The sequence below is a fragment of the Plectropomus leopardus genome, chromosome 9 (genome assembly GCF_008729295.1).
Source record: "Plectropomus leopardus isolate mb chromosome 9, YSFRI_Pleo_2.0, whole genome shotgun sequence".
Lineage (NCBI taxonomy): Eukaryota > Metazoa > Chordata > Actinopteri > Perciformes > Serranidae > Plectropomus > Plectropomus leopardus.
Window position 1 is genome coordinate 8,888,323 of NC_056471.1, and position 15,185 is coordinate 8,903,507.

At 36.1% G+C, this 15,185-nt stretch overlaps 1 protein-coding gene across 1 annotated transcript; it reads left to right on the plus strand.

The window, feature by feature from the left end:
- Window positions 1–669: 669 nt before the first annotated feature.
- On the plus strand, window positions 670–8,569 carry polr1d (RNA polymerase I and III subunit D). Its single transcript, XM_042493350.1, has 5 exons — window positions 670–747; window positions 1,321–1,418; window positions 1,835–1,911; window positions 3,415–3,497; window positions 6,870–8,569. The coding sequence occupies exons 1-5, from the start codon at window positions 712–714 to the stop codon at window positions 6,915–6,917; spliced, it is 342 nt and encodes a 113-aa protein (XP_042349284.1). The 5' UTR covers window positions 670–711; the 3' UTR covers window positions 6,918–8,569.
- Window positions 8,570–15,185: the final 6,616 nt, after the last annotated feature.

Genomic DNA, 15,185 nt, shown 5'->3' on the forward strand with positions numbered 1-15,185 from the left:
ACTTTTTTTAATTATATATCTATAAACAGGAATATGCTCTTTAAAATATTTACTTTTTTAAAAAAGTCAATAAATTAAGGGATGCACAATATCGGATTTTTTTTTCCAATATCCGATATTTTAATATATATCAACTCATTCCACACCTAATTTTAGTGATAATTAAGTCTCTTCAGTAGTAGAATTAACGTCATATTATCCATACTCTTATCATGACGGCCCACCAGCAGATACAGACATAAAATACAATGAATTTCAATGTAAGTAATATTTATTCACTCTGCAAAATAAGAAAAATACTTTATCTTAGGGTTTTGTACATGTTCATTTTGTCAACAACAACAACAGTAATAATAAAAAATATTATTATTATTAGATTATTACAAGAATATTTGGGCAGACAGTATGAGAAAAAATAATAAGTAATTTGTACATTAAAGCATGTAAACATGTTCTAGTAGAAACATAAAATACAAGTAAAAACCAGAAAATGAGCATAATATAGGACCTTTTTCCGTTCTTTTAATTATCATATTTTAGAATACTTCGAAATTTGATTTACGGCTATAATCGCGCACCCTGCCTGCGTTAGTATACAAAACAAAAAAAACACTTTCCGTGGGACAAAGGCCTACCTCTTGCCTGTCAGACGAAAGTGAGGGCTGAAACATCACGGCGTCTGTGTTGACGTACAGGGTCGGTATGTGAAGCATGGCTGGGGAAGGCGAAAAGAAAGTGCTGGAGATGGTAAGAAGATTAAATGCGTTTTGCACTTTGATATTTTATGTAGCTAGATTCCATTGTCATTGTTAACTCTGTATGTAAGAAAATATTCAACGAAATAAGCAAACTAATAACGTTTCGACCGCCCGTAAACGTCTCACGTGGGTAAGATAGCCACAGAAGCTAGCAGTGTAAAAACAGCCATCGTTATTCCACCTGTGACGCAAATTACATTAAAAGTTGCTTCTCTTTAATGAAACAATGGTTATGAGCTGTTTTCACTCGTGGTATTATGTAATGTTCAGTCAAAGTTAAACGATATACCCATCACTTTACCCACTTTAGGTCTCAGTCCAGAGCTGACTCAGAGTTTCTCCACTGGAGGGCAGTGTTGAAACAGTCCCTCAGCTTCTCGGTTCAACATGTTCAGCTGACGCTTTTATATGTGCATCTGTGAGATAATAAGTATTGGATGAATTGTCAGTACATAATAGTTCATTCTCAGTGTGATTGATTCTCACACTGAATAATCTCTGAGGAGGTTTCTGTTCAGAATTAAGTGTGATGTCATAAATAATAACTTGTTTTGCGTCTTAGGTCCAGGCTGATGGGGCTGATGAAGGCTGTGTGACATTTGTGCTGCATGATGAAGACCATACTTTGGGCAACTCCCTCAGATATATGATCATGAAGACGTAGGTGTTTTTTTGTTGTTTTTTTTAACAATCAGCTGCTGTAAATTCAGCATGTTGTGATCATGGGTTTGACCTGTTTTCTTTTTTTATTTTGTATTTGAAACCATTTCCCTCTGCTCTCAAAAGACACGTCCAAAGAACAAAGACTGATGTTTAATTTGTGTAGTTTGTGACTTGAATCCAGCTGAAGGGGACAACGCGTTGACGTCAATCGGACAATTGGTAATAGTGACATGACAAAGGGACTCTTAAATGTTAATGTTGTTCTCAGTGTTTTGGTTCTCATTCAGCCCCGGTCAGCTGGAATGAGTTGATGTTGGAAACACTGTAATAACACTAATACGCCTCCACCCATTTAAAGCAAAGCATGGAAGTTAATCACAAATCTTGCTTTCATTTTCTTGTTTTCCTTCCAGCGTGGATGTGGATTTTTGTGGCTACACCATCACCCATCCGTCTGAGAGCAAGATCAACTTTCGCATTCAGACCCGAGGTGAGGGACACTCCTTGAATCTCTGTCACTAAATCTTTGTTTCTTACAATGAATGTTAGTTTTTAGGTGTGCATACTTCTCTGGCGCAGCTATAGAGGGAAAGTTTTAGGGGCTGTGTTTGAGAGTAAATATGTTGATTGGAGTCTGGTGCCTTCACTTTGTCTGCTCAGCCGAACAAGAAAAGCCAGTGGCTGACTTAAAGTAAAACACATGCACATACACTCCCTCTCTTGTTCCTCCCCATGGAGAACTACCACTTTCCTTGTTACAAATAGATCTGTTATCCGCTTTGCACAAAGTGCCTACAGATAACAGCAGCCCTGTCACATGAAAGGACTCTGAGACAGAAAACAACTTGTTTTTGTTGTTGAATTAAGTTTTAAGATGCCTGAAGGCTCTTTTTCTTATGGCTTCATCAAAGAAAAACATAATTACCTTTTTAGGCACCAGGAAAAACAATTTCCACTGTGCCTTCAGATATTCAGCAAAGAGATATTTCAATATTTATTGCTTATTCCCCACCATGACCACAATGAAAATGGGCAGTTAGACGTCCTCCATATGAATAGGGAAAAGGGGGCCGGGGCTGAAAACAATTCTTGTAATTCATTTCTTTTGCATGTCAAACTTTTTCATCCCTCAATAAGATACTCAAGCATAGTTATGTCTAAAAACCTCTTGCTTAGTTTAATCAGCATCCAATAAAGCAAAAGTAGGCAGTCTTTGATTATAACAACCTGAATAAACAAGTAACTCTTTTGTATATGTGAACAGTTGTAATTACTTTGGATTGATTCACATTGATTTTTCATTTCCTGTTGACTTCCTGTAACATCAACTGCATTATTTTTTTTTATTAAAAATATGTTTATCTCAAGGGCCAGGACAGATGTGTCACTTCTGGCTTTGATCAAATTAAATATGCTGCAACAGACTTCTCTGGCACAGTTTTTAAGGGAAACATGCATTTCCTGTAATTTGTCTGGTTGAGTGCTTGATCAGACTGGCATCCCTTTCCCCTAAAGGCAGTTTGTGAGCCAGTGCTCACAAACAGATTGCAGTTAGTGGCAGTTCATGGTTTGGGAATGATTGTCACCTGCCAATTGCTTATAAATTTGACATGGATTAAATATGTAGCTTTTATCAGTGAGAAGCAGATGGAAAATTATCCCTGTTATTTTCAGCTTGCATGTTGCTAATTTGTTGAAATGGGCCCCTCATCTCCCATTTTGTTCAGTTTGTTGATTTCTTTACTAACTCTGACAGCCTTCAGCATGGCTGCATATATCAGCACTGAATGTAAAAAAAAAAAAAAGGTGTGAGCTTCTACAGCTGTTTGGGGAGCACTGCTACAGAACTAAGTCCACCTTTTGCTGAATCCTGCAGAGATGATTGACCCATGAAGTGCAATTCATCACTCATGTCATCTTTGTTTTTACTATCAGATGTGCAGTTTTTTTTTTTTGTTTTGTTTTTTTCAGAGGTATCTGTTTTCTGTTTCAGGGGGAATTCCAGCCACAGAGGTGCTGCGGAGGGGCCTGAATGAGCTCAGTGATGTTTCTCAACATGTTCTCAACACCTTTCAGGTAAACCTGTGTGTCCATTTGGTTCAATCACATACAACCCCAAAAGCTGGGACGCTTTATAAAACGTAAATAAAAAAAGAATGCAAAGATTTGCAAGTCCTTTTCGACTTCTGTTAGATAGAATGCAGTACAAAGACAAAACACCTAATGTTCAAACTTTGTAATTATACACTTATTCTGAATTTGCTGGGTATGAAAGGGGCTTCCTCAAAAGGTTCAGTCGTTCACTAGCAAGGATGGCGTGAGGTTCACCACTTTGTGAAAAACTGTCCAATAGTTTAAGAACAAAGTTTCTCAAAACACATTTGAAAGGAATTTAGGAATTTCACAATCCACAATATCATCAAAAGATTCAGAGAATCTGAGAAATCTCTGCATGTAATGGGCAAGGCTGAAATCCAGTCATAAGTGGCGGTGACCTTTGACCTTTCAGGCTACACTGCATCAAAAACTAGCATGATTGCATAAAGGATATTATCACATGGGCTCAGGAACACTTTGGAAAACTTTCGTCAGAAAACAGTTTGTCTCTCCATCGACAAAACAAAGTTTTAAACGCTACATAGCAAATTGTTTAGAATTGGGGTTGTGATAATAAACTTAATTTATCAAGCACTTTTCAGAGCCGCACATCAAAAGTGTCACAGTTAATAAAAAAAGCATAGTGGTGCACGGCATAAAACAGCAAAAAAAAATAGTTTGTAAAACAGAAACAGAGACTCAACAATAAAAGCAATATAAAGTTACAGAATAAAAGACAATTAAAACCAAAAGAATCACAAAAATAAAAAGCTTGCCTTTTTAAGTTGGTTGTAGGAGCAATTAGTCAGAAAATGAGTGATCTTGGTGCAGAGTATTTGGTTGTACGTTCAGAAATATAAGCGGGTGCCATGGAGGGCTGTGAATCTAATCAGGAGGAACTCAAGTCTGAAGTGTACAGGAAACCAAAATAAGAGAATTAGAATGGGGGTGATATGCTCTCCTTGTTTAGCATTTGTTAAAAGCCTAACTGCTGCGTTCTGAACCTAATGATCTAGAACAACAACAGACCTGCTTAGATAAGAAAATAAGGAGTTAAAGTCATCCAGGCGGGAAGAGATTAAAAGCTTGGATGATTTGCTCCACGATGCTCTTTGGCAAAGCTGAACTGATTCTGATGATATTTCTGAGTTGCAAAACACAAGACTGAACCAATTTCTTAATGTGGTGGTAAAAATTGAGATTGTGATCAAACGCAACACTGATTTCAGGCAGATGGTTTTATATTTCCTGCTAGCAGACTGAGGTAAGGATTAATAGTCTTTGAAACTCTGTCTGGGCCGATGACCAAAAGTTCTGTTTTGTCAGTATTCAGCTGCAAAAAATTTAGCGACATCCGATCTTTGATAGCAGTAAGGAGGGGGGAAATAAAATTCTCATAGCAATAAGCTCCAAATCCCAGATAACATCATATGACAAAGTGCTGTGAAACCTAAGAGCAGAAACACTATTCCAGCTCTAACAATTTTAAGATTTTGAGATTTATGTCTATGAGATTCAGTGTTTTATGTTAACATACACTGGTTAATCTCAGCGCTGAGGGACCGTCTTCGGTACCTGCTACCTGCAATCAGTCAGCTCAGCGTTTGTCCGGTTGGCATAAACTACCACAGCAGTTGCTAACATTTGGCTCTTAGCTGTTAAACAGTCCAAACAAACTAACAGTGACACCAACTGGCTTGACCCTGTAGTTGAACCTGATAGTAACTATTGGATAACATCTGTTGTGTTATGCTAGTTAACCCTGTCACTGTGTGGAGCTCACATTCCCACAGCAGTAGTGTCCTGCCAGCAGGAAGGCAAAGAGACTGTGGGTTGCAGAGCAATGAAAGGCTCTACAATGAAATAAGATTTTACCCATTTAAAAGGAGCAGTGTGTGGGATTTAGTGGCATCTAATGGTGAGGTTCCACATTGCAACTAACTGAAACTTTTCTCATGTGCCAAGTGTGTCGGACAACAATGGTGGCCAATGTGAAAACATGGACAGTGTTTGGTTTGTCTGTTCTTGGTAACTACAGAAGCAGCATGGACTCTGTGGGACAGTGGTTTAGTGGAGGGTATGTGCAGATGTATGGGGTTATACCCACTTCTTCCTCTGTAACATACTCATCTACCTAGTTTTACACACACCTCATGAATTACTGTGGGAGAGGAGGAGCAGCTCTCTGTGAACAAATATGTGGAGTTTATGGAAATTGGAGTTTTGAATGTTATATTTCAGTTCTGCCAATATATCCCCCTATGTCCTACACACTAGACCTTTAGTAAAAAGCTAAAAATCTATATAAAATCAATATGTGGCGCTCAGTGTTAATATTGGAACAGGCCACCACAAATAAATCAATGCATTCCAAACACTGAGATTTATGAATTCATAATTTCCCTAATTTTCTTTTAAGTTGTTTTTTTTTTGTTTGTTTGTTTTTTAAAGCTAATGTTAGAATCCCAATGTTAACTAGGGATGCAAAATGATATATTCTTCTTATTTTGCACACTAAATTAACATTACATACATTTAAAAGCATTGTATTTTATGGCTCCATCTGCTGGTGGGCCATCACGATAACAATATGCATAACAATGTTATTTCACTACAGGAGAGACTTGATGATCACTAAAATTAGGTGGGGATAAAAGTGGATGTATAAATATATATAGATATTGGTATCAGTAATTGGCAAAATGGGTCAATTTTATATTGGCATATCAGATATTAGCAAAAAATCCAATACTGTCCATCCCTAAAAATCAATATGTGGCAGTCAGTGTTAATGTTGGGACAGGTCACCACCAATAAATCAATGTATTATAAACACGGAGATCTGCATTCATTAATTATTTACTTAATTTAATTGTGAAGTTTTGGGGTTTTCAAATATGAAAACTGAATAATGATCAAAGGAAGGATAATCTGAATAATTAAAAATTAGCTCCAGTCCCAGATTTAAGTACGTGCTAGTGGAACACAGTCTGACCAAAATCTGTCCAGTTTACTGATATTTCGCCTGCTCTCATTATGTGTTGACTGTATTGGATGGAAACTGATCTTTAGAAGTTTAGTGACGGCTTGTGTAGTGTCAGTTGTTGGTGACTTTTGCCCTCCTGCAGAGTCTCTGCCTGCATCAGGGCTTCTAATCAGGAGCTGACCCCGGAGCTCTGATCTCTAGTTTCCACACATGGAAAATCACACTAAAATAACATGAATAAACCCTGGATGGCTCTGGATATCAGTCCCGTAGCAGAAAGAAAGTCAGTCATTGTGATTAAATGTTGCGCTCCCTATGCGGTCTTAACTCCAGTTCTGACTCTGTTTTCTTTTATTTTGTTCCAGGCAAGAGTTAATGAGTTCAAAGAGAGGCAGGAGCAACCCATGGAATGAAGAGCATCATGTACGTGTGACTATGAAGCTGTCGCACACGAGTTTTACAAACAAACTGTAAACATTTTTTACCTTCGTTTGTTTGCTTTTTTATACATTAAAAAGTTGGAAAAGCTTTGATAATGTCACATTCAAATATTTGTACAGTTTTCTGTTTTGTATTTTGTTGGAATTAACATATGATGTGTCATAAATATGTATGTTAAATGTCTATTAGCCTTGAGTTCATTGGAACGATTAGCAAAATAAATTTAAGACATTAAACTTGGTCATCTTCCATTTTCTTCTTTTTTTTTTCTTCCCCCTTTTTCCAGGAAAGATTTCAAACGTGAATAACACTCAGCTATTTGACTTGTGCTGGAATATTTATTTTCGTAACTTCTCGTGTAACAGTGTTTGAAGGATGTCTCAACCCAAAGTGACGAGTGATGAACACTAAATTGCTCTCATCTGTCCTTTGAAGCCGTGTTTGTCGAGTGAAAGAAGAAGTGGAAGCTAGAATGTCCTTATTAGCCGAGGAATGTAGTGAGAGGGACTTCATACAGTGCCAGGGAGTCAGAGGGGGAAAATGAGGGGAGACAAGTGTAAATAATGAGGTTAGAGCTATTTTTTGAGGTTAATCATATCCCTCTGTCAGTCACATGTTCATGCTGCTCTGTGGGTACAGAACTTCATTTGAGGAAAAACAGCAGTTAAGTAGAACACAAATATAATCAAATACACTGTATGTGCAGCATGGGAGATTTGAATTTCTTTTTTTTTAATCAATCGTTTGACTTTTCAGGAAAATAAGCTTGTTCAGATTCTTGCTGATGGATGAGAAGATTAATACCATTCTCATGTCGGTCAAATAAAACTACAGCCAGCAGTCAGTTAGCTGAATGGAAACAGGGAAACAGCCAGTCTGGCTCTGTCTGAAGGAACAAAATCCAGCACCTGAGGCTCACTAATGAACATGTTACATGTCAGTCCTTTAATCTGTACAAACACATTTGGACAGAGCCTGTAAGCTGTTTCTCCCTGCTTCCAGTCTTAAAGCGAAACTAACTGTCTTCTGGGTTTAGTTTCATAATTCAGGTCAGCCAACTTTAATTGACTGGCTGGAGAGAGATTTTGATGCCATTGACGTAATCACCCTTATACACTTAATCCCCAATTTGAGTTTTGCCTCTTCTTTATACTGTTCATATTGTTCTTTTTGCATTATTTATCTTGCTTTGATATCCCTTTGCTGTTGAAATAATGCAAATTTCCCTGTTGTGGGACTTTTAAATGATTATCTCATCTTTTTGATAAACAAGCTCTGTTTTAATGCTCTACATGCACCCTGGCCAGGGGTGTGTTTAGGGAATGGCATAGGACGGTATTGGCCCCCCTTGAAATCTGACTGGCCACCCCAGGTACTGTCCTACTGGCTGCCCAGTCAGTTTGAACTATTGGAGGAATTAACAGAATTTTCGCCTCTGGGATTAAGTCAGTTTTAATTCTGAGGGCAGTAGTGTGTAGCCCAACTATTTTTACATACTAATAAACTGATTCAACTGTTAAAAAGTTTGTTTACACAGGCTTATTTATTTTGATCTTTCAGCACTTTAGTTTTGTTGTCACTTTTACTTGCTATTATACATTTTACTTTTGGATTTTTTTTCTTTAATCAAGTATGGAAGCTTTATTTTACATTTGTTTGTGTTAATTTACATTTGTGCTGTGATTGGTTGGTCTGTTTGTTGTTGTTTTTTTTAAACTAAACTATAAACAGAAATGTAGGACACTGCAAAAATGGTCAATTAAAGCTATACTGACACGTTTGCCCACAGTAGCGCTCATACTTACTGAAAGAAATTACTTTACAACTGCTTTTTTTTAAAAACATGTCTTGACTAAAGATTGGAAATCAGTTAAATGTATTTGTGTTTACAGTTGTGATGAATAAATGGATTTATTCAAGTACTGTAAGCTTATTTAAGTACAGTTTTAATTTACTTATAATATTCTTGATTATACTCACTTATTTGTACTCCCACACATTTCAGAGGCAAATATTGTACTTACTCCACTACATTTAGTTGACAGCTTAAGTTACTAGTTACTTTGAAGATTTAGATTATTGATATAAAATACAAATAGACAAATAAATTATGATATCGTATTATATATTAAACAACCCAGCAGTATAGAAGTAATTAAAATTAACCCCACCTTTACCAGCTGCAACATTATTATGGTGTACACATCAGTGCATCAAGAATTGTTTTCATTTATGTTTAGTATAACTACTTGTCTGTAATATTGTCATGTTAAGGGGGAAATTATCATTAGTATTTGAATAGATTGTAAATTCTAGAGGGGAGTTTTTTACGATGAGCCCCTGCAGGTATTTTAACCTCTCCTGCACAGCTTTTGTTATGTTTGTTATTATCTACTTGTTTTTTTCTAATCTTGTGTGCTAATTAAAATTAAAATTAATTAGGAGGCAATAATACATATTATTCTGAAAAGGGCCATTCTACATAATGGGTACTTATACTTTTGGAACTTTAAGTAGAACTTTATTTCCTAAAATGTCAAACTATTACTCTAATGTGGCAAACAATAACTGTAGAGTTCAGTCAAACCATAAAGATTTCTGTTCCTAAAACTAGATGAAACTTTTATAAAGCGAACCTATTAAAAACCTACAACAGCCAATGTGACAACAAGCAGCAGATATGGAATGATGGTAAAAGTCAATTGTAACAGCGAAAGTAGTTAAAAGTTAATGGAAAGTGTTGGCTCTGGAAAAGAAATTCCCCCAAACCTATCACATGTCCAAAAATCACATAAAGCAGTTTTTAACAGTTTTTTATGTGAAAAATTGTTTGTACAGAAAATAATTGATCCAGAGTGACACAGGGAGCCTAAAGCACTGCTGTTAAGAAATGTTTTTCATGGCAATCAATAATTTTGAGTGTTGAGCCGCGTTTTATGTGGTTTTGTTCAAAATGTCACACAGTCATGAAGCTCAGCATCAAGTACATAAAGTCCTCGTTCATACCCAATTTTATTGGGAAGACATGATGACATTTCACAAATTATTTGGTTCACAATCAATAAGCTCTCTTATATATATATATATATATATGTATTACTAAGAAAGCTATGATATTTGTTCTTTGTTAATTTAATTTCATGTAACTGTCTATAGAATAATTGCAAACAATAATTGTGATTGTTGAGTCACAATTTATGTGGTTTTATTCAAAAGTCATACAGTCATGAAGCTCAGCATTTAGTACATGAAGTCCTTGCTTATACCATGTTTTGTTGGGAAGAAATTATGATGACATTTCACAGTTTATTTGGGTCACAATCAATAACCTTTCTTTCATAAATAAGTACATATATATATATATATATATATATATATATATTTTACAGTACTAAGAAAACTATCAGTTATGAAATTTGTCGTTTTTGATATAACTTCATCATGTAACTGTTTTTAGATTTTTGTTTATACTACACTGTACACTGTATGTGTAACACTGTATGTGCAAGAACTCAGGGTCAAGAAATAAATAAATAACAAATAAATACATTTTTTCTTTTACATGGAAACTGAAGCTAAGTGGTAAGAAAATAAAAATTACAGAGTCCGGGAGTGGTCAGAGACAGAGAGAGAGGGAGGGAGAAAGCACAAGATACAATTTCTACTATAAATTAAATCTTCCCCTGTAATGATTCAGTCATGGGCTCCAATTAAATAATTAAATAATTTTGGCAGTACATCAAGTGGAGTCATTAAAGATACAGCTGGAACTTTTATGAAAATATGTGTCATATTTACTTAAGATGACTTTATATTCTGAAAGGAGTACATGACAAAAATCATGTCCCTGCACTGTACCGTCTACTGTTAAGATGTAAAATATGAAAGTTGTTCCATCTGGTGGGTGACCACAAACTTTCCAATTTTACAGCTAAACAGTACACTAAAATATGTTTCTAAAAACATTTGATTTAAGAAATAGGCAACGCAGTAACAGAATCATGATTCATATTTGGTCAGCGCTGCCCAGTTTGACAGTTTGACCACAGCCATGATTGACAGCATCATTAGAGACACCTCGGCTCTGATTGGCTGTTTTCGTTCACATTGGGTAAGGTTATTAGAAGGTAGAGGGCCATAAGAGCATTTTTTTCACAATTTCTCATCTCATTTATATGCGAGTTGTGCGAATATAGTTACATTATCTGCAAATATGAAACATGTTCATCTTTTTACTAAAAGTTACCAACTGTTGCTTTAATTCCAGCTGCTATCTGCTTAAGACAATAGTCCTGATTATAGAAAGATATGGATAATACTCTCATTACTGTGGGATTCTGTACTCGGCATAAGGCACTATTTTTACATAAGATAGAAATCTGTAGAGAATACTAGTGCGCTGCAGTCCTTCCCCTCACTCCCCACATACAGAAGACTACTTGGCCTGGAGGAGAGCAGGCAGCAGCTCTGGAGATGGACCTCAGTGAGCGACTGTTGCAACTTCCAGTGGTTCTAAACAAGGGGTTGGAGGTCCTCAAGGGAGTTCCAGGTGGTCCCCATAGAAAAGGGGGAATTGTTTATTTTTTACTATTTAATTCACTATAGAAGTGAGCCCAATGTGAATAAGTGTTATAAAAGTGAAAAAAAAAACCAAACAAAAAACCCTAGGCGAATTGGCTTGCTTTCTATTTAAAAGATGGAAAAAGGGTGATGAGCAACGAAAAAATAAATATTTAATAATAAAAAACCCCAAAAACAATTAATAAAAAGTACAAAACAATTACCTGAAAATTTGTAAAAACAAAAAAAGAAATAAAAAAGAAAAAAGCACCTTAGAAATATACTAATTTTGCATATGTAATTATGATAATTATAAATATTGTTATTTCTTGCCTATTTGCTCATTGCCTATTTCCCCATGTTTTTGAAAGAAATCAAACCAATTAGCTCAGGGTTCAAAGGTTTAAATACTTGTGAAAGGCATCTGAAAGCAGCACAAGAAGTGATGTCACTCCAGGTTTCAAAGGGTTAATCTACAAACCAAAATATATTTCAGACAGAGGTCCCTGACTCTTCCCTCATGGGGATCCTTCACCTTATGTGTATCAGTTTAGGGGCCCTTTATACACAAAAGGTTGAGAAACTGCTGTGCTAGCTATCTAATTCTGCATTTGGCAGACTGGGAGGAGTTGCCTTCAGTTTTTTCTGCAAGAAATCCATATCTGGCATCTTTTCATTTAAACCAAAACTATGATATTTTTCAAAACCTATTCAAAGAAGCTCTTTCTGGCAAAAAATCCTGAGGACAAACTTCTCCCAATAGCTCTCATTTGTGGTCTGATAAGCAATAATTATATCAAATTCAATGCCCCGGTATCGTTATTTTCTAAGCTATTTTAGCTGTGATATTTCGAGGATCCGCATGAGCCCTGTCTTCAGGGGAACGTGGCTGTCAAAGCTTTTGTCATTCTGAAGAGAGTTTTGAAACTTGAGCTTTATCTTGCACAAGTGATCCATTCTCTTAAGATGTCTGAAACCATGTGTACTGCCAAGAACTGATTTAATATTTTTAATTCCCTGCCGTATGGAACTGACCATTTTTAAGAAACAGCTTTACTGAATGAAAAACAGCCCGCCTTTATATCTGTAACATGAACTGATGTGAAGGATCCTCGCTGAGACACAGCGGTTATCTCTGTAAACCTGCTTCTTGGAACTGGCCCCTGGCTCCTAATGTCTAGTTGTCTACAGCAATCATTTCAAAGCAGTAAACGTCTTGTAGAAGGTAATTTACAACACATTCGACATGGTTTTGATGCTACAGATAAACGAAAGACATGAAACCTGTGACATAGTATTTAACCTTTGAGAGACTGTTGATAACAGAGATGATTTTTTATGTTCACTCCTGACCGGAGTGCAAATCTCTCAATTCATAGCTGTGTGCAAATTTTAAAGGGGAAGTCAAGGCATTTTTGAGCATCTGTTAAAGCAATGTTACATTCAAGTTACTAATGAAACAAGAAATGGTAATCACATTACATGAAACATGTACAGAAAATATCTGCATGCCCTGAAAAGTTAGCCTTTAATACTTAAAGGGGACCTATTATGCTCATTTTCAGGTTCATACTTGTATTTTGGGTTTCTACAAGAATGTGTTTCAAAAAACACCTTTTCTTCTTACTGTCTGTGCTGGAACATCTGTATTCACCCTCTGTCTGGGACAAACCGTTTTGAGGCCTGTATCTTTAAGCTCCCCCCTAAAAAAAAGCCCAGTCTGCTCTGATTGGTCAGCATCAGCCTCTCTGCACCACCACCACATTACTTTTTTGTTTCAACATATAGGCCATATCTATATATCTGAACTTCTGACTGGTCTAGTCTACCCTCACTAGCTGTCCTGAGGTCAAGGCTAGTGACTAAAGGTGAGCGGGCTTTCGCCATCAGGGCCCTTATACACTCGGGAACTCTTTGCCTGAGTTAGGCACGCTAACGCACTGCCTGTGTTTAAATTATTGCTTAAATCATATTTTTGTAGGAAAGCTTTTCATTTTAATGATTGATTTGTACATTTGTGATATTGGGAATTTTGTGGTTTATTTCCTTTTGCACAGTTTTCCCCTGGTACACATTTTTATCTTAACTCTTAACATTGTTTCATTTATTGCAACTGTATATTTCTTTGTTTTATTCTTATACACTTTTTAACTTTATTTAGATATGTGCTATAAAAATAAAGTCATAATTATTAATTTAGTTATTTGTGTATTATTAAAATTTTTATTCTGTATTAAATGTTGATTGCACAGTGTAATGGTTATAGAACAATGGGAAAAAACAGAGTTAAAGTTGGTTTGCAAATGGCCTTGCTTTCACTATGCAATTCTTCTTGCTGCCGCGTACAATCTCACGGGAAAAGTGAACGATAGATTTATGGCACAAAAGAAAGTGACTCAACCATTGCGCAACAAAAGCAGGAAGAGCACTTCACTGGTTGTTTTCCCAGGTCCAGCGTTACTTATCCGCAGCAAAAGATTCATTTTGCAGTGAATGAGTAATTTTGTGGTTCTCATTACCGTCCATGGTAGGCTGGCATAATTTTATGTCATGTCCACTGATTTATTGGTTGATCTGTGACAATACTACAACAGTTACTGTAGGGAATATGAAATGAACATCACATTATATGAGCAGTTATTATAATATATGACATGAATGTTGGCAAAGTTAGGTGAAAGGCAGCAACATATCTAAAATCTTACAACCATCTTGCATAAAACCCTTACATGGTGGTAAGGTTTCGAATACTTGTTACTAATGTAATAAAGGGACATTTGTCCAGTGGTGGAAAAGTTTAGAGATCCTTTACTTCATTAAATGTACCATGACCACACTTTGAAAATACTCTGTTACAAGTAAAAGTCCTCCATTGCAAATGTAACTTAAATGACTAAAATGTACTTTAAGTATTAAAAGTAAAAGTTTGCAAAGCATAAAAATCCTTTAAAAAAGGAAAATAATCCCCCAGCCCAAAACCTGCAATATATATAATATATATATATATATGTAAACACGCTAAATACTTTATCAAAATAGTTGACGCATAATTTTCTCAGTCAATTGAGTAAATTCTATTTATTTAATATATCATATTGTATAAACTATCTTATTTTTTACTCAAAAATCTTAAATTTTAAAGTTACTAGTAACTGAAGCTGTCAGATAAATGTACCTCAGAAAAATACAGTATTTTCCTTGGAAATGTAGTGAGGTAAAAGTTTAAAGGTGGTACTAAAAGAAAATACTCAAGTAATGTACAAGTACCCCAAATTTGTACCCAAGTACAGTACTTGAGTAAATGCACTTCGTTACATTCCACCACTGCATATATCACCCAACAAAACATCACTGGCATAGTATACTAAAGATACTAGCACACTACATTGTTATCAAATTAACTCCATTGATTTTGGGTTTCACACGGGACATCGGGTTCCCAGATGGAAGCTGGGAGCCCAAGTTTATTTGACGCTTTCACTCCCACCCCGCCATTGTGGACTTGTTTACTCCTTCTACTACATTAGTTGCCCAGAGTGTCAAAAATGCCGGGCTTCCAGGTCCAGAGTGAGTGTTCAGCTGCCAGGCTCAAGGTGAGGGATGTGGGCTTACCTGTTGCCTCGCTGTCCTGGCCTGAAGGTCATCACTCAGTCAGTTCGGTTGGATAGCTTGTTCTCTGT

Bases quoted from the DNA above. Each gene is read 5' to 3' on its own strand.
- polr1d (XM_042493350.1), top strand. From the start codon at position 712: ATGGCTGGGGAAGGCGAAAAGAAAGTGCTGGAGATG. The intron at 1,419-1,834 runs GTAGGTGTTTTT...TTTTCCTTCCAG, and splicing joins AGATATATGATCATGAAGAC to CGTGGATGTGGATTTTTGTG. The intron at 3,498-6,869 runs GTAAACCTGTGT...ATTTTGTTCCAG, and splicing joins ATGTTCTCAACACCTTTCAG to GCAAGAGTTAATGAGTTCAA.